Here is a 25,744-nt window from a genome sequence, read left to right as displayed (position 1 = left end):
TGAAATTGTTTTGACAAACAAAAAAAGGTGGTCTCCATTTAATCTCCAAGCAGATCTAACGGTTGCAAAGACTGTATCCATTTGGCAAAAGGAGTTCTTATTAGGCTTAAGACTGCTTTTACCTATCTCACAGTGGATTCCTTCCCATCCAGGCCCACACTCGCAGGTGTAGTAGTTCACCCAGTCATGACAGGTGGCGTTGTTTTGACAGGGATCAGAAGCGCACTCGTCTGTGTCTAATTGCAGGAGGTTCCGGAAAAGAAAACAAAGAAGTATTATACAAGATGCCCATGTGTATGTGGATATTCGTGTGGGTCCATGGTCATGTTGACTATACAACATATTCAGATTGATGATATCATATGATAATCAAATTTTTAAATGTTGCAAATTCTCTTAGAGACAGACCAAGACACATGATTGTACGTATGCATGTACATTTGTATATTTTAAACATAGCAACATATTGTACAGAAAGTCTATCTAAATTGAGGAATGTTTATCATCATATAAGGGGATTATTATTATAGCAGATAGTTTTTTAAAAATTAGGATTTGAATTCTCATGATAGAACAATATAATCTTACTTATTTCACAGTGTGTTCCCTCCCACCCTGGTCCACAAGTACAAGTGTAGTAGTTCACAAAGTCGTTACAAGTGGCGTTGTTCTGACATGGATTTGAACCACATTCATCGGTATCTGTAAAAAAAACGATAAAGAATATTGTAACGGTATTCAAGCATACAGGTAGGCCAAATTATGTGACCAGCCCTCTTGAAGCACGTCTGAAAATGGAGCATTGACACCACTGGAAGAGAAATGCATGCACTGTGAGTTTGAAACATTAATCTGTTAAAAGCAACAATGTGCAAAGTGGGTTTTATGTTATGCAACATGTAGTTCTAAGTCCGTGTGAGGCCTCAAGGTACCCATAGTGAAGATACATAATGGACAAGCTTGAGTCAGTGAAATTTATGTTTCTTTGTTCAGTGTGCATCACTGACAAAAGAGGCATAGCTGTACATGTATTATGCGATTGGTCTTCCATCTCTATTGTTAGCTTAAGTTTGATATATTCCAGAAAACCAATAAAAAACAATATACATCCATCCATCAAATTTGAAAAAACATAAGCAAAGCAAGTACACACAATGTAGAACCATAATAAAATCATTGCAAAACAAAACAAAACAGAGAGAGACAAATCAAAATTAAAAACCAAATGGACAGGTAGAAAATGTGTAGGAAACTTGACTGCCTTATTTCCTGAGTGTAATACATCTTCTAAGACGTTATGAATTTCAAGATGGATTACCAATCGCCTAAGACATGTAACGTCACCCATGTGTCACCACGTTACTCATCTCAAAGCAGTGAAACCTTGTCTTGATTTTAAAACTTGATAAAGAAAGTGAATATTCTAAGAAAACACCTGACCTTTTTTGCCTTTTGCACACCTCTATTCCCATCATGAGTTTCTGAAATACTTTACTGAGTCTTTACGAAAAAGCACCACAAGAAATATCCATATACATTTTCAAAGTTTTGCTGGACCCAAGCTTGTACAAACTCAAATAGCACATCAGTCATAAAGCCAGGCACATTCATACGCCACAAAATAATTGTTTTTACATAAATGAAAAGACATTTTCAGCAATCAACAAGTATTGGGGGTATTCATACTCTCCAAGCAGAGGTGGGTGGAGAAGATTGTGACCTTTTTATCATATGACCCGTTTTCTGTGATCAATCTCTTTTCTCTTCAGTGGAGAGTGCTGACAGAAAACGGGGCATTCAATAAAAAGGTCACAATCTTCTCCACCAACCTCTGCTTAGAGAGTATTAGGTATTCACATGTTCATGGTCACATGCTACATGTAAACAAAAGCTTTAATGACAGTTAAGAGCTTCTGTAATTTCTCACTTATATACATGTATTGTTCATTTGTAGACATATTTGATACCCAGTAAAACACCACAACTACAGTTATTAATGACTATAATTATCACGGTATGAAAAGGCATGAAAGTTTTTTTTCAATTGTTTTTGCACAGCAGTGTTCAGTGAATTATTTTACCTCCCTGAGGCCTCCATACAGCGTAATGCATTAACCACTTACTAATTTCACAATGAACACTCTCCCATCCAGGTGCACATTCACAGGTGTAGTAGTTCACCCAGTCGTGGCAGGTGGCGCCGTTCTCACATGGACCGGACTCACACTCATCAGTATCTGTGATGAAATAGTGTTTTCAGTCACTTTCCATATAAATGAAGGTGCGGACAGCCATGTTGGTGGCTCTATTTGCATTTCAATGTATCGTAGCTTAAGCTCAAGCAAACACAGCATTTTTTGTCTACAAGTTTTTAATATTTTTTTGGTGTTCTCTTCTTCAGCCTATAGACAATCAGTAGTAACTGTTTGGCACATCTTTGGAAATGCTTTAGCTACAATTTGCTGATATGCAAATAGGCACACTGACATGGCAGCAGGCACAATGATTAGGATAACATAATATAGAGAAAAGTCAACCAAACTTTGTAAACCTTTTCAATTTTTAAGGGTGATCAAGGGTGCTGAAATAAATGACACTGCCTTCCTCCTAATGTTCTAAATTAACTCTAGCATTTAGTAAATTCTGAATCATCATACACGCAATAAATCTCTGTCACTTTAAAACTTATGAAAGACCTCAAACGTGACATACCGATCTCGCAATGGACACCCTCCCATCCAGGACCACACTCGCAGGTGTAGTGGTTTACATGGTCATGACAGGTGGCGTTGTTCTCACAAGGGTCCGAGGCGCACTCATCTGTGTCTGTGGAATAAATAAATCAGTATGCATCCTTTAAATACTGAAAGACAGAGAAATTTCAAGAATATCATCCCATGTATATTCATACCGGATAGAGGCATTCTAAAACCATCAGCGTTACTTTACGACATGACACATACTTATTTCACAATGGATCCCGTGCCACCCAGGCCCGCACTCGCAGGTGTAGTAGTTCACCCAGTCGTGACAGGTGGCATTGTTCTCACATGGCCCTGAGGCACACTCGTCGGTGTCTGTATGGAAACATATCTTATGTTGAACATTTCCTTATCCACTGCCTTTGAATTGGCAGTGCAAGTTCAGTGTAAAATGATATCTGATACAGCTCAAGACAGATGTTGTTTTTGATATTTGTTTAGAAATAGAAGAAAATACATACACGTCAAGCATCTTTATGAAAAGTATATAAATGATAAAGAACATTTTTTCCTCACACCTCATTACCCACACAAACAGGAAACTAGAAATTTTGATGTTCTTACTTATTTCGCAGTGAACCCCGTGCCATCCAGGTCCGCATTCGCAAGTGTAGTAGTTCACCCAGTCGTGACAGGTGGCGTTGTTTTCACATGGTCCGGAAGCACACTCGTCGGTGTCTGTGTTTGACCACCAGGGAAAAAGTTGTAAAATTTAATAATCTATTATCACTTCAAGCAGAAACAAAAAATTGTACCCTGTCCTGGTGTCTTGAGATAATAATAAATAATAATAACTCTATCTGCTAAATACAATCAAAAGATGAAGCACCATTAGCCTGTAAAAGGAGAGTTTATTTTGTCATTGTTGAACTCACTAATCTCGCAGTGGGTTCCCTCCCATCCTGGCCCACACTCGCAGGTGTAGTAGTTCACATGGTCGTGGCAGGTGGCGTTGTTTTGACAGGGGATGGAGGCACACTCGTCTGTGTCTAAATGTGACAAACGTACGCAAACATTGAAGTTTTTGACAGCTACAAATTGTCGTCATGTACTCAGGTAACCATGTCAATGTTACAATTTTGTAATTAGACCACATTCGAGCATTATCTTTGGAAGTGTAAATTATCAAAGCAAGTGGATGACTGTTAAAGTCAACAGGCATAAACATGTGGGAGTAACCTACTGATTTCACAATGGACGCTTTCCCATCCAGGTGCACATTCGCAGGTGTAGTAGTTCACCTGATCATGACAGGTGGCACCGTTTTCGCACGGGTTTGAACCGCATTCAAACGTATCTAATAAGAAAATTGAATGTCATTAAAGCCGTAAAATCTTAATGCATAGTATGAGATGTATTATGATGAATACTTTAAGGAAACATTAAGTCCTACCTATCCAAGATCATGAAAAATATGAAATGTATAATAAATCATGAATCATGGTGCATGGTGCCTTGAGACAAATCAATTTTTTTTTCAACTAACAGAAAACTCAAACACGAAAGGAAACCAAAATAATTGTAAAAGCAGCGTACGCCCTTTATGTTTTTGTTCACGATAATGTTGTTTTGTGACCTCGTTGGTTTGTTTCCCAAATGATCTAAATGTACTAAATTGTTAGTAACAATTCATTACATTCCTTCATGAGATTCAATACAGCAATAAGCAAACAGCGATCAAAGGGTTTGTTTAACATTATCAAAGTGTCCCAGGCCACAAGGAGACAAAAAGAATATGCAAGGCAAGACCAAGCAACGCGTGACTGTTAAGTTATAGCTCTTATCACTTGAAAAACTTACTTTCCTCGCAATGTGTGTTTTGCCAACCCGGAGCGCACTCGCAGGTGTAGGAGTTGACATGATCATGGCATGTCGCTCCGTTTTGACAGGGAGAGGACGAACATTCGTCTGTGTCTGAAACATTGGAGCATAGCATTATTGCATGCAGGGATTTCGTTTAAGACAAGACATGCAATGTCTTTATTCTCTAGAAAAAATGAGCTGTACTTTTTCTGTGGCCTTTTAGGCCAAATTTAGTTTTTCAGTTAACATTTGTCTGTTGCATTTACTAATAGAAAGAATTGTATTTACAGCGTAGAAAACAATTTTGTCATTAATTGATAGCTTCATTCTCATTACCGTTTTCAACCCACAGGACAAAACTGAAACTATCTTTGCATTAAAACATTTTCATTAAAATTCAGAACCTATTTGTTAGATCTTGCCTTTTTGCTTGATTTGATGTAATTTTTGTAAGTTAAACTTACTTTCTTCACAGTGTGTACTTTGCCATCCCGGGGCACATTCGCAGGTATAATGGTTCACGTGATCGTGACAGGTCGCACCATTTTGGCAAGGGTCGGACGCGCATTCATGAGTGTCTGAAATGATTGATGAGAAGAACAAAAGTAGTGGCAAGTGCAGATTGATTTATTCAAATATCTTCAAAAGTAATTAAAGTGTCAAGAAATCAAAAGACAAAGTTGAAAACATAATTGATTTACGGAAAATGATGATCACAAACACTTGTCATCTTGAATCTTTTGAGCAAATTGATGTAGGCAAAAATACAGTCTATCAGAACTTTCATGAATGTTAGGGATGAGCTGTTCTATAACATTTTCTTACTGATTTCACAGTGGACGCCCTCCCATCCAGGACCACACTCGCAGGTGTAGTAGTTCACATGATCATGACAGGTGGCGTTGTTGTCACATGGACCGGAGGCACACTCGTCTGTGTCTAGAGGCGAGGGACAAGGAATCTAAGTGCCCCAGACTTGAATAAGAACTCCATGGAAAGATTTCTTGGCTTTACTTGGCTAGCAGTAGCAAAGCACGACACATAGCAACCAAAGCAAAGAGTTCCGCTACAGAATGACGATACTTCGCTGGAAGAGCACGAAACTAAGTAAGAAAAACAACACACGGCCAGAAAATTACAACACGGGGCTAGAAAATTACAATAATCCACTACAACACTCGGTCACAAGGTCACAGGACACTTAAGTACTGAAAAGCATGACACTCGGCTAGAAAGCTCCTTACTTATTTCACAATGGGTTCCCTCCCATCCAGGCCTGCACTCGCAAGTGTAGTAGTTGACATGGTCGTGACAGGTCGCGTTATTCTGACAAGGACGTGACGAACATTCCGCTGTGTCTGTACGAAAGACACAGTACATGTATGTGAAGCTGCCTGGAAAGTTATTTCTTTGAATTCGTAAATTGCTGAAAATTTAAGTTCAATCATTATGGTATTTGATTACCACCGCTGAGAATTTGGTGATACAACGTTTTTTGGTTGTCAAAATTTGGTACATACGGCAAAACCATATGTATAATAAGATGTATCAATTATTCAAACCCAATATACATAAAGGATGAAACATGATACTTTTTTTGATCGCTAATATATACAGTCATACAAGACCAAGTGGGCAATCATGTCATCTCTTTATTGTTTAGACCCAAATGATTTGCACATACCGGTATAACTGATATAAAAACTTACTAATTTCACAATGAACTCCCTCCCATCCAGGTGCACACTCACAGGTGTAGTAGTTCACGTGGTCATGACAGATGGCACCGTTCTCACATGGATTGGACCCGCATTCGTGTGTGTCTAACATAAAGAATGAGAATAATTCTCTCTACAAATCAAAAGTGATATTAACAAGTATTGCTTTCAGTCACGTCCAAGATAGAAGTAACGATCGCACTCGCTGCACACTGGCAAACCTACTTAGTACACCACACGGTGTGGTCACCTTCTTTAAGGAAACCCTTAAAAAAGCTGTGACAACGCTAGCTTAGTTTGTCAACCAAGCATTTATTGTTCAAAATATATGACAATTAAAAGCTGGCCGTTGTCAAGCCATAAGTCAAGTCAAAGCCTTTATCTAATCTTGATGATTTGTACAGCCAGATGGCCTTTTTTCCTTTTTTTTAGTGTAATTTCTGAATTCCAGAAAAAAGGAGGTTGGTATACTAGTACTTCATTTGTCATGAAAACCATGAACATATGTAGTTACTGTCATTCTTCTAAATCTTTGCACGTCATTATTATCGAGTCGTGGGTGAGCAGCGGGTGCAATCAACCCACGAGTGGAAAAGCAACACAGTTTGACCTACACAAAATCAGCTTTAGATGGCAAAGAGTATTGAACAATCATTATCACTTACAGTACACACCACACAAACCACCAGCTCCTACACCATATGCACATAAGCACCATCTGCAAAGCAATCTTTCTTTGGTTTACGAATAATAATAAAGTTCTTAACAAATCTATTATATAATAGTCATTTGCCTTTATATAAGCAGTGATTGTATCTGCCTTATAATTTCTTTTCAGTTAGCAGTCCCTGATTTTGTGTAGTAGGTTAACATGGCGATTGAGTGTTATAGCTGCTACTTTTGCCGCTAGCGTTGCAAGCTGAAGTGTCGCCTTGAGCAATGCTAATCACCGATTCACAGTAACTGCCAGCTTTAGATATGCCCCCAAGCAAGCCATGGTTGCAAAACTCCGCACTGTGCTACATAATCACCACCACCACATAACAGGCAGTTGATTTACTCACCTAGACATCAGGCTTCAGGGTTATATGACAAGAGGTGATCTCGCGAGAATTCGCGTGAATAAGCCTTGAGCCCTTGACATAGCTGAAAACACTACCACCCTGGGCAATACCCTAATAAAGGATTTGCTGGACCCCAATAGGAGAGCGCTGGTGGTTTGTGTGTTGTGTCAAAAATCTAAACAAATATTGTTATCTCTAGTTTCAGAAACCGTATTACTATAATTGATGAGAAAATGAAAATGCAGGCAATAACAATGTACAAAAAAAGTTGAGAAAATAAACAAACAAGAATCTGCTTGGAATAAACAATAAGTAACATATTGAATTTCATAGATCTAATGTTATAATTACTCACTGGTCTCAAGACACCAAGACACCGCACCACAAAGAATGTACATTTCTCAATACCATTAATTAAACTTTTTTTTAAAGAGTAAAAAAGGGGGTCAAAGAGGAAAGACTCATTTTACAACACTGGTAACTTTAGATTTGGGGACACAATAAAGCAAAGCACCAAAAGCTCTTTTTTCTGTCATCTTAAACACAATCCTATTTAATTTGATTTAAGGAAAATATCAAATATCTCGTAAATGTCCAATAGGGAAGTTCAAGTAGATTTCTAAAGTGAACAGTGTTTTAGAAAATGAGATGTGAGTAGGAAAGAGAGTCAGAACACTGTGTGACAGTACACATCTTATTCTTTTCGTAACATCCCTGTAACAGTCCTCTACGCTGTGTTTTTTTAAGGTTAAAGCACTTACTAATTTCACAGTGGATGCCCTCCCATCCCGGTGCACATTCGCAGGTGTAGTAGTTCACCTCATCGTGACAGGTGGCGCCGTTTTCACACGGGTCAGAACCGCATTCAAAAGTGTCTAGACAAAAGTGATTCTTGGCATTATTCATAGGAACATACATGACTGTGTAATAAGGTGGTTCACGGTTACAAGTGAACATGTGCAGCGTGATGAATGGGTAATACGTCAAACTTGAAGGCCCCTGACCATTTTTTATGTTTTGCCAGGGGTCTTTAAATTTGACATATTACCCACAACGCATCACATTGCAATGCGCACTTCAAAACATGAACTAGCTTATACTTTAAAACTTGACATGTATGGAGGTTGAGAATGACTTTCCTGACCAGTTTCCAAAATAATTGATCTAATCATGAACTAGATGACTTTTATGAAAATTGATAGAGGATCAGATAAGTTATCACGGTGTACAAACTACGTCATCAAGATGGCGACAACCGAGCAGCGAGCGGTGTTATGTAGGCCATAAATTCCCATTTCAGCGTCATCGGGAAGGTCAGTGATTAACCTAACCTAGCCTATCAAGTGGTAGAGTATGGCCGGATCATTTGAAGCCAAAGATCATGCCAAAGATTGTTTACTTTTATAACGGGACCGGTCCCGAGTTCGTCTTGCTGTGCGCTGCCGCCATTCTACAACTCCGCCCTCTATATCTCGACCTAATTTGAAGACAAGACTATACTTGTTGGTTTCAGACTATCCTGAGATACTCATCCCACTGTTAAGCAAGGTTATGCTACAAACCGACCTTCTTTAAGGACGCTAGAAGAAGAAATTTTGATCGACCTACCACCGCTCGCTACTCTACTGCCGCCATTTTGATGACGTCATAGACGTCATACATACGGATCAACAAGTCCTGGAGGGCAACAGATGAGGTGACTACTTGAAAATGCATGTTGCGGCCTGGCAGTTAAGGCAATGCTTGATGCGATTGATTACTGAGATAAGTATAATTAGTATTAAACTAAAAAGTAAGCCACACTTACTATTCTCGCAGTGCACGCCTTCCCAGCCAGGAGCACACTCACACGTGTAACCGTTGACACCGTCATGGCAGGTCGAGTTGTGTTGACAAGGGTTGGAAAAACATTCGTCGATGTCTGTCGGGAACAAAATGGAACATTTATATCATCAGCAATTTAAGAAAAATAATAGATAGATGGTCAGTTGTTTTACTGCCCCGACATGGCAGTAAGTTATTTACTGTTGATTTTTACATGTAAATTATAACTTATGAGCTATCGATGTATCTGTATGATTTTATTATCGATGGTAGGAGGAGCCGTGGGAGGCCAAGAAGGAGGTGGGGGGACGACATCCGTGACTGGACGGGTCTCCCACTGACGGAGTGTACCCACAGAGACAGAGGAAAGTAGAGGAGGCTGCTCCTGGAGGCTACCATGGTCCCCGACCCTCAGGCATGAGGATGGGACTAGATCATCAGATCGTACGATTTTATTAGTTCCCTGAAAACGGAGGCATTGTTTTGTATTTTTTGTTTGTTTGCTTGTTTGTGTATTTGTCTGTCTTGGTGCGTGTTGGAGTTTGTTCCCGCTGGCCCGGGTCCAAGTTTGTGCCTTGGGCAGAGTTGTAACCGGAGACTGGCAGGATGCGAAGGTTGAGTTGGCCTCTAAATTTCTTCCGCAGACTGGCAGGAAATGTAAGTTGACACATGGATGATATGTACCCGGTCAAGAGTGGAGTGTGTAATGGGTGAAATGGACACGGTTTTATTAGATTTCTGTAAACTTATGTAAACTCGATTTCTTGATCTGTGGGTAAGTTTTCCCCTGTAGATGATATCAACTAGCATTCAGGTCAGAGCTTCGGAAGTTATACTTTTATAAGATCCTCTATTAATTCTTTTGCAAATCTAACGTTACATTTCAACAACATTTGTTTTCAATTAGCATTTCTTTCGGGACAACGTTCAATATAGTGTTGCTTTTTCGTCGTTTCGTGGTCTTGTCACAAATGATTGCATGTCTCAATAGCGCTTATTACATTTTCTGATGTTAGTCATTGTCTTCGTCTTTAAAATTGCAAACTGTAGTCACCTGTCGATATCAACCTATTGTTCTTTAAAGTAAGTTGAAGTATGAATGGCGACGTACTTATCTCACAGTGGACGCCGTCCCATCCCGGTGGACACTCGCACTCGTACCCCGCGATCCTGTCGTGACACTTGCCTTCATTCTCACATGGGAAGGAGGCACACTCATCTACAACGATCACAGGACAAAAAGTACTTCTAACTCATCTTAAAAAGTATGGAAGGCGCAAAACTATTATGAAGCTACTAATTATAACTAGAAAAATGCAATTGAACAGGTCATCCTTATCCTACATATGCTGGGTTTTATACATTCTATCCCATTTGGTTTTTAAAGTAGAGTATCGTATATCATACGATGTTACAGACATTTTCACAAAAGATGTTTATCAAGTTTATAAGATTGTAGAGTGCAAATCTATTGCAAAGTTTAAAGGGACGAAACAAATACGTAATAACTATATATGAATATGTGTACACACGCTCAATATCTGCCGTAACATCTTGTATGTGACATGTCGGTCGGTAAATACCATGTTAAAACTTGCCTATGTTTAATGTGCAGTTTTTGCCGGTCCATCCTTCCTTACAAACACAGTAGTACCCATTATGGCCCTCCAGACACAGACCGTCGTGTCTGCATGGGTTAGGGGCGCACGGGTCCGCTACGAGGGTGGTGGGAAGGCGTGAAAGAGAGCAGCGGTTAAGTGTTGGAAAAAAGTTTTTCGCTTGTCTTGTCTAAACAAAATGTGCAAAATATAAAACTATCTGGTCTCAGCTTATTCATCCATTCGCATCTACTTGCCTGACCAGTAGTTTTGATTTTGTTCACTTTTGTTGTTCGGACCGAATTTAATTTGAATGTTTATGTATCAGTCAAATGCTTGATATATTTCCTATGGTATGCTATCCAGTATTTGTGAGGGTGCAATGAAAACTGTACATGTATTTTTCAAAAGTATTGGGAGACGTTGTTGAAAGTCGTCAATTATATCAGGTTTAGAGGCAAGTGGATAAATATGTAAATATATCCTTCGGTGCATGTTGTCTTGTAATAACAAAAGTTGGTTACAATTGTTCATACCATACCGATCAGATATCTACACTATTATTCAACTAGGTTAAGCTGAGTCAAAGAAATAAAAGCTATACTGTGCAGGTAAAAGATTTTGACAAGAAGGTATATCACAGTTCATCGATCATCGTTAACAAAACCGTAACGATGATATTGCAATAGCTCAAACTTCTTTCCTGTTTCTTTCTGCCACTATTGCGAAAAGTTAATCCATATTTTCTATTACTTGAATGGTTTACTAACTTTTGCAGTGGTGGTCCTACATGACATGACATATACGAATGGTGAACGTTTGTTCTTATGAATAAGGATCAATCTCTTCACGGACTGTTAATAAAACAACAGGGTTATCAGTCAATGACTTGATAACAATACTATTTGAATATTAACAAATGTTTCTTGTATTTAGAAGACACGTGAAGTATTGAGATGCTGTTTAAGAAACAGTCAAATCGGTGTGATGTATAGCTGTAAGAAAAATGGACGAAGTCCACGTTGACAGATTATCCATTCGCATGAATGCTTAACAAAGGCTGTTAGTGACTATGGTTACCAAGAGAAATGATAAACGAAACGTCACAAATCATAAAATGAAAGTATTCCCTTGGGGTCTTTCATGTTGTTCCGAGGTCATCTCACACAATAGAAGGAACCGATGTTGCGGAAACAACATCATTTTCAATTAGACATTATGACAGTGTGATCTTGCTATTCGTGACTGGTCCGTAAAATGATGCACCTATGGCTATGTCACGTGTATCTCTGTTTAACGCTTTCCTTCTTTCTTCTGCATAGCGTGCTAATTATATGTTTAATTTAGAAAAAAGATGAATTATACTTCACTTACGTGGTTTTTGAAACAGTCTCATGGACGCATGCCATACTGAAAGAAGAAATATATACTATTAGTATCTAGCTAGAAGAATGATGCATGTGCTGAGAACAGATAAACATCATCATGGCTATATGTCTGAATTAATGGGAGTGTTGTACTGAGATGCGTCTTATCATAAAGCTTTCTATGTCGTACCGCTTTTTGAATCCTGTTTGGTGTGTCAAAATACAAAAGTTACTTGAACTTTCTCAAGATTTATGACTGCTTTTACGGTTATTATGGATCAGCTGTCGCTTGAGGACAAGGTCGATTGATGAATAAGGCTCGAGACACGCCAACGGTATTGATCAAAATCATGTGCGTCTCAGCAGCAAAGCCGGCGATCCCTTAGAACAAAAGGGCATTGGCAACTGACATGTTGCAGATATTCATCAAGTCAAGCCGCAAAATCCATCTCTGCTTGGAGCAATTATGAGGTGATTTGTCAACTAAATCTTCCACAAGCCGGATTCCACATCGCAAAGTGATGAAGTCTACCAAAATAATGAATCGGGTTTCAAACTACCAATTCGCTCTCCAACATGTGAATATTCATGTAAACATTTTCTTATTTCATATTTAATCTGGAAATACTGATTTTACAGAGGTCCCACAGTGAAAAATACCATTTGCATTCGGATACAGATAGCAGTCACCGTTATAAAAACACGTAATGATTCTACTACATATATGATATACCGCCGCCATAGGCGGGCAATACGACGGCAACTTAACGACATCATATATAAAGGAAGGCTGTCGGTTGCTAAATGATATCTGTCAAATAGTTTCTGTACTTTACAATTCCGACCTGTGAACATGCAACCAAGATCAATTCCTCCAAAATGGCTTGAAAGATGTGGTAATCTTTCAAATTACAAATTTCAAAGGGGTTGGTTGGTTGGTTGGTAACGATGTCCACATACATGTACCATAGTAAAAAAAAACAGAACAGTTGCAATTCAGGATATTGTAACCTCGTGGTTAGCATTCAGCGCGTGTAATTATCACTTAGCCTTTTGTTTTCCCAAAAAAAATTTGGTTTAGAGTATGCTGAGGTTTGGCTCTGACTTCGAATAAGCATATTCAATGCAAGATGCACATATATCCTTAATGGTCCCGTATTTTCAATGACACACTTCTAATGATACATTTTGCCTGCAACCTCATTCCCCGGATACCAAGGCACGGATATTCGTGGGTCGGTGGATTACGACATACCTATAGACAAACTTGTACATCGTGGAAGACAAGACAGAGACTAGAAAAGACAGTTACCTTGGATGTAGAGTCCCACCAGGAAGCCCAGGTGAATCAGAAGAGTGATGATGCGGAGTGCTGTCTCGAAGTGATCTCCTCGGTTGGTGACGGCATAGTCGACTTTCACAGTAGACAGGGGATTCGACTTCATGCCAAGGAGAGAACCCGTGGAGGGGTTCTGAAGGAAAACCCGGCGAAAATGTTTCAGAATCTGCAAGCTGACTATGTTTCTTCTAATAAGCAGCTATGGCACTTTCGAAGGGGTTCGTTCACGACTGTTTACATGCTAAGACAAGAGCGAATCACTGGTTATAAAGACCAAAATAAAGATTCACATCTTCCAGTTGACACGGTCATTCACTCCTCGGGGAGTAGATCTAGATTCTGCACGAGGGGAGAGGCTAATGGGAGAACTGGTACGAAGCAGGTGACTTTACTATATAACATTGTCTACACGATGGCGTGCAAAGAACAAACAGTTTATCAAGCTACGTGTCTAACATCTCAACCGCTAGCCTGGTGCTGACACACCCATACACTCGACAGGCCTGATTACCTTTCACAAAAAGGTAGACAATCAACATAGCAGCTAACAAATGCACACCGGATAAACAGTCCCCAAGGACCATTTGATTATATAGAATATACAGGATGCTGTGGAATATCAGGGTTATATATACATTATATATGGCATCAAAGCAAATATACATACGAACATACACGGTGCTGTGCAATGTAACATGCACAATGGACTTGTCAGATGCAAGGCCAAATGCAAATATAAAACTAGATTGATAAATTTCCCTATCACAAAGCAATTAGATCCAAGTAGCTGATTACTACACAGTATTCATTAGATATAGATAACAATGTTACGAAAAAATGGTTACCCGTCTATCACATAATTGCGGAAAGCAAAGAAGTCGGTTTCACCATACGTCGCAATACGTGTTCTGGTCGCAAATGATAGAATCGTTGCAAGAGGAGTTAATGTGTTGACGTTACCTTTTGAAAGCCCGTAGTCACAGTCATGGGCACCTGCCGGAGTCCTTTTTATACACAAGCTGGAGGGAAGTTGGGTCGTCTCCTGAGTATTCACCTGGCGCCTGGTCAAGCGGAGGGAGCGATATCATCTACTCTATCAGGGATGTCGACAACGTTTTGCTACGCACATGTGCACAATTACTGTTGACGTGTCTATAGTTACTGTTGATGTGACTACTTTTTCGAAGCTGCCGACTACAACTTGTTTCAGAGTTATAGATCCTGTAGAAGCTTAGATGCATGTAAGGTTCGGCTTTTTCACCAATTTATCTAAGAAGTGGTACTACCATGTATAATAAGAGAAGTAAGGGCAGTTTGCCGTTACCATATCAATGCGCAATGATAAGAATTTTGAAAGCTGTACACTGTACGTGTATAGATCAGCACTTTCGTGATGTGGTGCAGTTCCCAAGAGGTCGCTTAGATACAACCGTGTTCGATTTCCCGTAAGAGATTCCCTGAAAAGACTGAGAAGACTCCAGCATGGTTGATCGATTACGGATAAGAAAGCGTTGCCTGAGCTTTGATGGATTTGCACTCAGGTTTTTTGACGAGGTGAATGCGTTGTCATTGTGTTGAAATAAAGGAGTGCCAAACAAAAGTAGCGCAGGAAAGAACAATCGATTAAACATCAACACGACACCAATCTATCGTCTTCAATCAAAAACGTCCATTGTTCATTCAATAAAACCTTTGTTCGTGGCGGCTTAGATCTACCGAATCGCGTGCTAGAGGAGTTTTGAGAGGATAATGCACGATTCAAAGAAAGAAATGTCTGTATGCCGGTCTGAACTTTCATTTCATCAAAGCTAATCTGCTCTTGAGTTTCCATCATGTGTTTGGTTTTGAATAACTTCAGCACTGTAGAAGATGTGCAATTGTAGAGAACGGAAGATCTTACAATGGCGATCAAGGGCATAAACTGTGGTCTTGTGGTTTGGGTTGTTGACTCAGAATCTCATGTTCGAATCCCTGACAAGTCCCGATGTTCCATTTTTCCATCAACTTGCATAAAAAGATGGAGACCAAACTCATGTTTATGCTAATCATGAACATGTTTTTAACTTGTAAACAATATATTGTTTATACATTTAAATGTATGTAATATCAAATTGAATACAATGACGACGCCAGGGAAGAATTTTCGAGTTTAACATTTCTACAGGTTACCACTATTAATTGAGTAATATAGCATTACCGAATCTGATAGGCAACTTCATGAAATATTCTTCCTTGCCTTTGTTCAGAAACGTCTTCTTTTTTGTAAGAGTGCGAACCATTTCATATCATTCAGAGATTTCGACTAATAAAACAATAACTACTTTTAAGATAAAACTAGTGCAGAACAAAACTACCAACACGGCTTGTGGTGATTCTAGTTTATTGCAGCGCGTAGCACCCATACTCCCTTACGGCATAAATCATTCAAGATGCCGTTTATTTCAAATATCAACTCCATCAGGGTCATCCCACACAGCTCCATCACCTTTGACCTCTTGGTAGTGACCCAACCGCAGGTGTCTCAATGGAAAAGGGTGGAAAAATAATGTATTGATTTTAAAATTGAAATAAAACATTCGAGATATCGAACTGTGGTTAGCAAAAATTTCCTGTTTGTTCGTATCAAGACCATGATAAATGTTGATTGAAGCTAAGCAGAATCGGTCCTATTTACACTTAACCCATTACACTGTCTCAGTGCAGCGGTCTATACAACTGTCTATGATCCTTCTGATCCTATCAACGGCAATGCGTTACTTTAAAAAGGTGTGTGTGTGTGTGTGTGTGTGTGTGTGTGTGTGTGTGTGTGTGTGTGTGTGTATGTGTGTGTATGTGTGTTTTCAAATCGGCTAGAAATCAGACACTTGCTGGTACGCGATACATAGCTGTCATGTAACAATAGAGCAGCTACAATAACTGACTATGACAACCTCTCGTGTCAGTGTACCAGAGGGGTTTTTGTGATACCTTTTATTTCCCCCCCCCCCATCCCTGGAGGCCCGCCCAGAGGTACGGCGATCAATACGTTCTCATTACAGCTACTCTTCATCAATGTCCAACAACTCACATATGATACGGGTTTGGCCAATATGTTGCCTGGAAACAATGAAAAGTTTTCTGAGGGACCACTTAAGCACAGAAACTTGGCAGTATTTTACTTGTAGCAATGTCCGCCAGTAGTATTGGCAACTGGTCATTGCTAGCTGAAGAAGGCCGTAGGGTCAAAACAGTATATTCATTAGCTGAACATTTTAAATAAATCAGTCTATCATGCAGTGGGTATTACGGTTGTTTGAAAATAATCCTTCACGATGTGAGTGAATCAAATAAATCTGTCCGAATTCGCAGCTTGTAGTGTTCAGTACAAACCTAGTGTGTTACGCCATGAGCGGTTTACTGGGTATGCAATGCATTACAAACATACAAGACGTATAACCTGTCAAGTTGATTACTGTTATAACCAGTGTCCTTGGTGTTAGTACCTGTTCCCGATCCAATCTGCGAATACGTTATGTTGTATCCTTAAACATGAGGCAATACACTAAACCACTCAGCCACTTACGTATAAGCCAAGTGGATCACTCTGTTTACTAGGTACGTACTCATGAGTACTTAACATGCTCTGATAAGATCGCATGATATACAGTCAGCAGTATACGAAATTCCACTATAACCTTTAGGTTTTCACAAATAAGGTTTAGATATGTCGAGGCACGTCGATTTTGAGGAAAAAGAGTGGGTCAATCCCATGTACGGCGGACCTGCAAGACCTTACAGAATGGACGATGAGGTATCTATGTCCTGTGCATGTACAATGTTGGAGAGTTTCAAAAAGGTTTATGTATGAAGGCCACTCGCAGGCTATGTAGAATTTAGTGACAGTCTGTTGTTGTGAAGGTGGCAGGGGGCAGGTGTAGGAGTATTTCGGCAATCAGTGAACCATTAGGTACCAGATTTTTTTTCAACCAAACATGGGGAAAAGATGCACAAGATGCAGGTATAAAGTTTGTATAAAAGATATGCCGGCTTACATTTCGTTGTTTTCTGGATCCAGATGATCTATAGTTTTGCAATCCCTCATAGGAAGTGGAGAGAAGTTGGTCCGTGAACTCTGCAAAGCGCAGAAAACAGCGACGCCAGCAGGCCAGGAGGAGAAACATCAGCTCCAAGTCCCTCATGTTCATCAGCGTCATTCTGCTGCAGATCGCAATCCTCGCCTGCGTGTCTTTAACCTGTAAGCTGATTCGCTCTTCGTACTTTTGTATTTCATTATTCTTGCATTTCAGTAACTTATTCACACATTGATGTATCCATCTATAATATAGTTATATTCTTAGAAATAAAAACGTATGCATTATTCAACAAGTTGAAATTTCAATTCAGAGAATGATGACGTGTGTGTGTGTGTGTGAATATACAAGCCTTCAACACGCCTTCAGTAGGTGGTCCGTTACCGTAGATTTACGGGTATTCCCATGCCCCGGATAGGCGAGTCCGCGTCGCCACATCCGCAAATTTCTAGTTTCCGGGTACCTGTCCCGGAGCTTTCAACTTTGAAACTTGATTTTTTCATACAGTGTGAACATTAGACATGTTTGTCTTCTTTTCCGTTTGGAGAAGTACAGATTTTGTTGACTATAACCCGTTTTGATTTTACTTTTACTACCTGCAACAGTATGGAAAGTGCAGGATTCATCGGCGGCGACGGGTCAAACTGAAGGTAAGAGCGCTCTATATCTTAACGGATCATAGTTTATGTACATTTCTCGTCATTTCTAAATCTATTTGTCTGATTGTATTGTATACCTGGTAAACCGCCTCATGTCGTAGCACACCCGGTTTGTACTGAAAAGATAAAGCTGCATATCCGGACAGATTTATTTGATCCAATTATTTCACTCAACGTGATAACATGCAATGTCTGATTAGATGTCGATCTTCTTACACTTGTGTTGACTTCAACATTTTATACTTTACTTTTGTCTTTACAGCCACTTAAACTTGTCATAGATCTGGAAAAACATACCAAACTGTATCAAATAGCGTCGTGTCTAATTATGTTCATGTTCTAGCTACAAACGCCTCAGTGCTTAGACTAAGGACTTAATGCAACCACACCCATCATTGACCTAGTTTGGACTGTCTCGAGTCTGCTGTACGACAAACAGTACTCGTGATAACTACCGTTCTAAAATCGATTAACGATCATTAAGAACACCGTATGGGAAATAAAACAATGTCGTCACAACAAGAAAGACCCAATTAGCTATGCCATAAGGTACGTAAAAAATCCTTTCTACATCATGTTTAGGGTCGCGCCGATCCCCGTTTCTATAGCCCTTAGACCACACAATCCATGCAAAAAGCAGCATAGTTTGTTAGATTGTAGCCTGTTGATGTATTGCTATGGTCGTTATCTCTGTTTGCTGGTGTCTGCAGGGCAAACATGGTGTAAGGATCAACCCTGTCAAAACAGCGGAGTGTGCGTTGAGGCGACCGACGGACGATATTGCGTCTGCAAGGGAGGTTGGGAGGGCGACAGTTGCGAGGCAGGTTCGTCAGTTGCTTTAGTCCTTTCTTTGTAGCATTGTTGTTTTTCTTGTGTGTTTTTTTAATGGAAGATTACAGCGTGATGTAAGAATCCAAAACTAAAAATTTGGAAAACAATTCATGTAAGTTATCAAGTACACAGTTAGCAGACATACCAACACCTACCTGCGGAACAAAAAATCATAACGTTACCTTTTGACATAGACAAACACAAGCAGGAAGTCTTAAAGAAAGCCCATAGTAAACTACGCGTTAATAAAGATAAAATCCTAATTGAAACACTCAAACATAACATTTTCTCTTAAATAGATGTAAACGAATGCAAGACCGCCGAATGCAATTATCTAGCGACCTGTCAAAATACTGCAGGGAGCTACAGCTGTCAGTGTGACCAAGGTTACGAAGGCGATGGACTTGAATTATGCACAGGTGACTTACCATTGCTAAAACGTATTGGTTGGTTGGTTGGTTGGTTGGTTGGTTGGTTGGTTGGTTGGTTGGTTGGTTGGTTGGTTGGTTGGTTGGTTGGCTGGTTGGTTGGTTGGTTGCCTGGCTGGCTAGCTGGATGGTTGGTTGGTTGGTTGGTTGGTTGAATGGATGGATGGTTGGCTGCTGGTTGGCTGGTTGGTTAAATGATTGATTGACTGATTGATTGCATATGATCAGTAAATTTTGACCTGCTTCGCAATGTGTGTTCCAACCAAAGTATTGCTATAAAGGCATGCTCTCTATCACAAACAATATAATTACAATTATTTGTTTTTTATTCAGACATAGATGAATGTGAAGAAGAGGACATCTGTGGTCCTCAGTCGCTGGGCTGCATCAACACCATTGGCGGCTACAACTGCAGTTGTCAGTTCGGGTTCACCTCAAATGGTACAGGTTGTGTAGGTAAGTAGTGACGCGGTACGAGTGGTATGATGTTTTTAATCCATGGTAATGGCAATGATGGTCAAATAAGCATTGCCACAGTGATGAATATCAACCATAGTATGGTGGGTTAATGTTAATGCATGCATATACACGGAGAGAGAGAGGGGGTGATCTGTGTGTGTGTGTGTGTGTGTGTGTGTGTGTGTGTGTGTGTGTGTGTGTGTGTGTGTGTGTGTGTGTGTGTGTGTGTGAGGGTGTATTCCGTTGAAATGAAAATAGATGTTTTAATTCTGGTTGTTCAATAAAGTAAGTGTAAGTTTTTTTACTGTCCTTGTTTACTGCTGATAGACATAGACGAGTGTCTGACTTCACCCTGTCACGAATTTGCTGACTGCATCAACTTGGCAGGGAACTACACCTGTACCTGCAGACCCGGGTACACGGGAGATGGCCTGGATTCATGTCAAGGTGAGCTAGTAATGATTCCAAGCACCAGAAGGTACAGGAGTTTCACATTAAAGGGATTTGTCAGCTCAACCCAATACTGGCATGAGCTTCAGGAGAACCTGTTGATATTCAATTTGAATGTTTATGTATTACTAACCAGCTAGCTGCTAGTCATGAAGCTTAACAGCGAGCTAACAATTTCTCTATCTTATTCTTTTTCTTTATACCTACCAGTGCTACTTTGTGAGAATCAAGAAGATGGCTGGTTCGTCGGCAGCAGCATCTCTGACAGCAGCTGGTCTGGCTTGACCAATGACTGTGCGCAACCTGACAACTATCCCTTCCCTACATCCTCCTGTGGAGGTCAACAAAATGGCGGCCAGGCCGTCTCTAATGTATCATCACACTTAGGTTATCATTCCTGGCATTTCAAGAGAGGCTATGACAGTCCAGGGGCAGGTACACCATACACTGCCCCGCTTAACGCAACAGCTGGACGGAGAGATGGGAGCTATCAGGCAACGGCTGATTCATTCTTTGCATCGTTTTGGTTCAAAGCAGCAAATCCAAACGGGGATGGGTCTAGAGTAGCAGTAGTGGCTGGGAATCCAGCCGGAAGTGACCGCGCATCTAACTATCTAGAGGTATATGCACTACCGGAAGGCATAACCGTCCGAACTGCAGAAAGTGCGCCGAACTATACTTTCTGTGCGGAAGTCAGAAACTGTGGATGGAGTTCGGAATTCCACAACATTGTCACAGGTTTAGATTTGCAGACATGGCATCAGCTAGAAATGACCCTCACGGCATTGCCTATAGACTACATGGACATGTGGCGGTACAGTGTCGACGGGACGTACACGTATTCGGGAGGGGCGTATTTTCAGACGGCGAGATATGACAATGGCTGGGACTACGAGAACGTCAATAGGCTCAAGTTTCAACCAAGACATACAAATTATGATGCAGGTTTTCAGGGATTTTTCTTTGATGATGTTCACTACGGCGTGTTCAGTTCCTTGGCTCCTGAAACTATGGTCGAAGAATACTGTATCTCATTTGAAGACTAAGTGAGACAGAAGCTACCAATAATGGATAGAGACTGCGTCCTATAAATCAATACAATCTGTTCAATTTCTTAGTCAAATCAAGTCAAGTTTTTTGCACCAGCCATTTTATGTAAGACATTTTCAAAACATCACAAAACGCTGGACAGCTCAAGCAGACACATTTGATCCAATTTTGTCTGCAAAATAATCAATATCATATATATAGAGAGAGGAGACGGAGGTCCCAGAATGGCGACTATTAATTTGTCTTGTATGTGTTTAACTTATTGGTCAGACTCATTCAGATCTGCTTTGATCCCAATTGAAATAAGGATTGTCTATACTGGCCAATTGATTGTTCCACAACTATATGTATTTGGGTCGATAAGTAATCCATATCAACAATTGTCACAGAATGAAAGAACATAAAAAAGGCTACACAGATTAATACCATACTGACAACATCTTGATCTGTGGGGAAGTATATGGTGTCGCAATAAATTTATTTTCCAATAAACAATTACGATTTAGAACTACATTGTAAGAATCGTCCATCGTTATTTCTTTTTTTCTGACGGAGAATTCTTCCAAATACATAAACTGTAATTATTCTCACAATCTATGATAGCATAATCACAACAGTATTTGTACTACAGGTTTGATATCATCTGCATGAAATACATTGTATCTTACATATTAACGCCATATCCATTGTCCAAAAAATCAAGCTTAAGATTGAACACAGAACCATTCGACACCGATTGGTTTTTGTAATACTTTTAATATCTATCAATCCAGGTTATGAAAATTGGCCAGACGTATTTAGCTTGACAAACCATAAATTGTATGGAATAATTGTCTGCTGACCAATTTGATTGTTCCACAACTATATATTAGGCTACAAGTAGGTCATATCAACAGTTCTATCGCAGAACCACGAAACAGTTAAAGACTGGCTTTCTTGATATTGCACGCTTTCTGATAGCTTTTTTTCTTCAGATGAAAACGAAAAATGTTGCAATTTTAATGTAATAGACTTAAAGTTTAGATGCATTCGGCTCCATCTGTAGATGCTTTGATTAAGATTTTTGATGGATCCAATGAAGAAGACAGTTGACAATTCTGACTGTGGCACCGGCTATAGATATCCGCCAACATGCTAGCCGCACAAGCAGACCTGCCTGACCCTGATTCTACAACAGAACTTGTGGCTCAGCATGGAACTCAACTTCAGCGCCGCGGGCACCAGGCCAGTCTAGAGGGACAGACGGACACCTCACCTGCCCACGTGGAAGACCCGCTACGGGACGTCCATAGCGACGCTTTGTTTGAACACTCTGACCAAGATGACCAACCGGGTTTCAGCCCTGACAACAGCGAAGACCGTTCATCGCTACCGGTAATTTGTACTTCTTATACAAACGCTGGCAAAACTGAACGGAATCAAGCACTTTATGTTGATAATCCACCCATAGAAGCAGGAGAATCCCCGTCAAAAGACATCTACGATACTGAAATTCATAACGCGGAGAGCGTAATGCAATACCAGCTGAGGGGGGCCTGCCACAAAGAAGCAGTATCCACCTTTTATCAATGCGGTCAAGATGTCGACGATGCCAGAATGGACAGGCCACCTGACGAGGTCTGTGGGGCAAACAGCGAAGCAGAAATCATCGATCACGATGAAATTCAAACAGAGACTGGCGTCAAACGGTTGGAGAATGTAGAAAACTCTAGTCAGAACAGAACAGAGAGTGAAGTCAAGTCACATGACGAGTCTATCCTTCCACATGCAGTCTTGCATGATCACAACAGGACCCATGACGAACAAGGGGATGTCTTTGATGTCCAACCACAAGCCGGTACGAACGATGAAGATGAAGGGCATTATGAAAACCAAAATGTTGACAGCTTCCAGAGCATCTGTGGACAACCCAACATCAGTTCTGGTACGTTAGCTTCTTCACATTCACAACTTACTAATGAGTCACAAGATTCCTTGCGTTTTACAGTCACGTTTTCAACCACTGATATGGCAAAAAAATCCTTCATGAAACCATTGCGATCAGAACAGTAACTGTTGTTTCTTTTAGTAATGAAGTCATTATCAAAGTGTGTTAGTTTATTCAGGGCCCACAAGTGGAGAAAATGTAGGACTACTTAGATTTTTCTTTGACTATCAACAGCAAAAGTCCTCCCCAAAGTCCATTTGATTCTTGCAATCTGACCAAAGTGGTATCCGACCGAGAGGCCACAGCCTTTGCTAACATTCACACTGGTTTTATTTCAGATACAGCTTCTTCAGTAAAAGAAATGAGAGGACGTGGAAGACGTTTTAACGATGCTGTTGACAAGGGAGACGAACTACTTCCCAACCCCATGCACAGTGGCAATGCGTTAATTCCAAACCCTATGTACAGTGGCAATGCGTTAATTCCCAACCCTATGTACAGTGGGAACGCGTTAATTCCAAACCCTATGTACAGTGGGAACGCATTAATTCCAAACCCTATGTACAGTGGGAACGCTTTACGACCCAACCCCATGTACGTCCCAAACGTTCCACAACCAAGGGCTAATGGAGGTAAGATAAGCTAACAAAGCTCTTCGACTTACGCCAAATTACAGTTACTCAAGTGACTGAATATGATTTTGGAAACGGTCAGACGTTTCAAGTAGCATCCACTACTTTTCGCCAGTGACTAGTAGTAGTGTTATTTGGCGTATCTTATTAGTACCTAGATGTCTAACCCATATCGAAGCTCTTCCACTTAGTTATGAAACACCACTAATATCATCTTCGAGAGAGAGAGAGAGAGAGGGGAGAGAGAGAGAGAGAGAGATAGAGAGAAAGAGAGAGAGAGAGAGAGAGAGAGAGAGAGAGAAAGAGAGAGAGAGAGAGTACCCACCACCTTTCGTGTTGATGTGATCTAGAAACAGGTATTTCTTTTACTTATCCGTTTTGCTTTCCAGGTCAAAGGAATTCCTGTGCCATCGTCCCCTTTGTAGCCGTGGCGGGACTGTTGATTTTTGCTATAGCTCTCATCATTACAAAATTCATACCAGGGAAGCAAGACAGCTTCATGCCGACGGTGAGCAGTTACAGCTCCATGCCAACGGTGAGCAGTTACAGCTCCATGCCAACGGTGAGCAGTTACAGCTCCATGCCAACGGTGAGGAGTTACATTATCATGATAGTTCTCATATATACAAAAAAGGACTTTAACCAACAGTAACTGTTATTGCTTAGTAGCTCAGGTGGTCCAGTGGTTACTGACCCTCCCTTCGGACCTAGAGGTCTCCCGCTGCCCCTCACCAGACATGCCTGCTCTTGGAAAGAAGAGCAGCACATCGTCAGGACATTAAACCGTGGTTAAATGTCCAATGCACCTGACAAAAAGAGCTTGAATTTTCCTGATACGATTTATCCTGCATATGCATTTTCTTTCTTTTCTCAATAAGTGGTATCCTGCATGCCAGACCCCTGGTCAGATCCATCTCAGATTTCTCAGGCGCTCAAATGGTGACCTGAATACCACCAATAGAGCAGCAGCTGGGATCACCAGGAAACATTTATTCACAGGTTTTATATTATAGAGATTGGGGGTCTGGCATCCAGGCTTAAGATAAGTGGAAAATAAGCTCTTCACTGAGGTGATCTGGTTTTAGATTGCTTTCACTCACCAAGACAGTTTTGTCTTATTATTGATCAATTGATTATTATTATTAATCAAGATGACTCTTTTTGTTTTTGTCTCAGACATGGCCGAACCCAACCTTCCCATCCCAAACGGATGGAACCCAACATGTGGACTACACGTCACCTCAACCAACCAGCACTGAAGGTAATACACAAACATATACTTTGCACATGCCTAATATATAACGTTAGAAGGGAGAATTAAATCTCTACAGCCTGCAAGATGTACAAAAAATGAAACAAGCTCATACTGTTAGCTTGTACATAGTTAAAGTTGTGTCAATTCTATTTTTCTTGCTCTTTCTCAGAAAAACATGACAAAGAGGTCGAGCACACGACAATTATCTCTGGTGGAAAGGGATATGAAGCGGGCATGCTCAACGGACAAATCGGTATTGTTGTGTCGCCTAGCAACGAGGTACTATTTGTAACTAACCGCGATAACAGGGGGTGGGTTCAAGTGACAAACATGTCAGGCGTTCACCTCCGCAATTTTCCTACCATCCCGTCAGAGAATGAATGCAAGACGACTGTGCTGGACGGCATTTCCTTCGACGGGAATGGTCCCCTATGGGCGATTGATCATGAGGACTGTTATCCGTCAGCCTCGGGGCTCTTTGTTCGGTACACAAAAACGGGACATTACA

General features: G+C 40.4%; 4 protein-coding genes across 4 annotated transcripts in view; 2 read left to right on the top strand and 2 right to left on the bottom strand.

The window, feature by feature from the left end:
• The window catches only part of LOC136421097 (protein eyes shut homolog), a gene marked incomplete at its 5' end in the record, with an annotated part of 53,966 nt that extends 44,977 nt beyond the window's left edge, over positions 1–8,989 (bottom strand). Inside the window, 15 exons of the mRNA XM_066408246.1 lie at positions 123–236; positions 589–702; positions 2,124–2,237; positions 2,713–2,826; positions 2,964–3,077; positions 3,327–3,440; positions 3,638–3,751; positions 3,946–4,059; positions 4,563–4,676; positions 5,030–5,143; positions 5,391–5,504; positions 5,810–5,923; positions 6,275–6,388; positions 8,109–8,222; positions 8,956–8,989. Of these exons, the coding sequence (XP_066264343.1) occupies positions 123–236; positions 589–702; positions 2,124–2,237; positions 2,713–2,826; positions 2,964–3,077; positions 3,327–3,440; positions 3,638–3,751; positions 3,946–4,059; positions 4,563–4,676; positions 5,030–5,143; positions 5,391–5,504; positions 5,810–5,923; positions 6,275–6,388; positions 8,109–8,222; positions 8,956–8,989 (1,630 nt within the window). The remainder of the gene's footprint in view (positions 1–122; positions 237–588; positions 703–2,123; positions 2,238–2,712; positions 2,827–2,963; positions 3,078–3,326; positions 3,441–3,637; positions 3,752–3,945; positions 4,060–4,562; positions 4,677–5,029; positions 5,144–5,390; positions 5,505–5,809; positions 5,924–6,274; positions 6,389–8,108; positions 8,223–8,955) is intronic.
• A 1,731-nt stretch (positions 8,990–10,720) lies between these two features.
• On the bottom strand, positions 10,721–14,577 carry LOC136449343 (uncharacterized). The gene is made up of 4 exons (XM_066449358.1): positions 14,436–14,577; positions 13,449–13,608; positions 12,144–12,179; positions 10,721–10,886 (listed from the first exon to the last, which is right to left on the bottom strand). Exons 1-4 carry the CDS (start codon positions 14,460–14,462, stop codon positions 10,759–10,761), a joined length of 351 nt encoding a protein of 116 aa, XP_066305455.1. The 5' UTR covers positions 14,463–14,577; the 3' UTR covers positions 10,721–10,758.
• A 2,601-nt stretch (positions 14,578–17,178) lies between these two features.
• On the top strand, positions 17,179–21,938 carry LOC136421096 (uncharacterized). Its single transcript, XM_066408245.1, has 7 exons — positions 17,179–17,265; positions 17,559–17,709; positions 18,915–19,028; positions 19,335–19,454; positions 19,797–19,919; positions 20,250–20,369; positions 20,583–21,938. Exons 1-7 carry the CDS (start codon positions 17,179–17,181, stop codon positions 21,416–21,418), a joined length of 1,551 nt encoding a protein of 516 aa, XP_066264342.1. The 3' UTR covers positions 21,419–21,938.
• Positions 21,939–22,391: 453 nt separating this feature from the next.
• LOC136421214 (uncharacterized) lies at positions 22,392–24,173 on the top strand. Its single transcript, XM_066408400.1, has 2 exons — positions 22,392–23,346; positions 23,688–24,173. Exons 1-2 carry the CDS (start codon positions 22,554–22,556, stop codon positions 23,993–23,995), a joined length of 1,101 nt encoding a protein of 366 aa, XP_066264497.1. The 5' UTR covers positions 22,392–22,553; the 3' UTR covers positions 23,996–24,173.
• Positions 24,174–25,744: the final 1,571 nt, after the last annotated feature.

Source organism: Branchiostoma lanceolatum, chromosome 15, assembly GCF_035083965.1.
Source record: "Branchiostoma lanceolatum isolate klBraLanc5 chromosome 15, klBraLanc5.hap2, whole genome shotgun sequence".
Classification (NCBI taxonomy): Eukaryota; Metazoa; Chordata; class Leptocardii; order Amphioxiformes; family Branchiostomatidae; genus Branchiostoma; species Branchiostoma lanceolatum.
The sequence above is the reverse complement of the archived record's forward strand: the minus strand, read 5'-3'. Positions and strand labels throughout refer to the sequence as shown.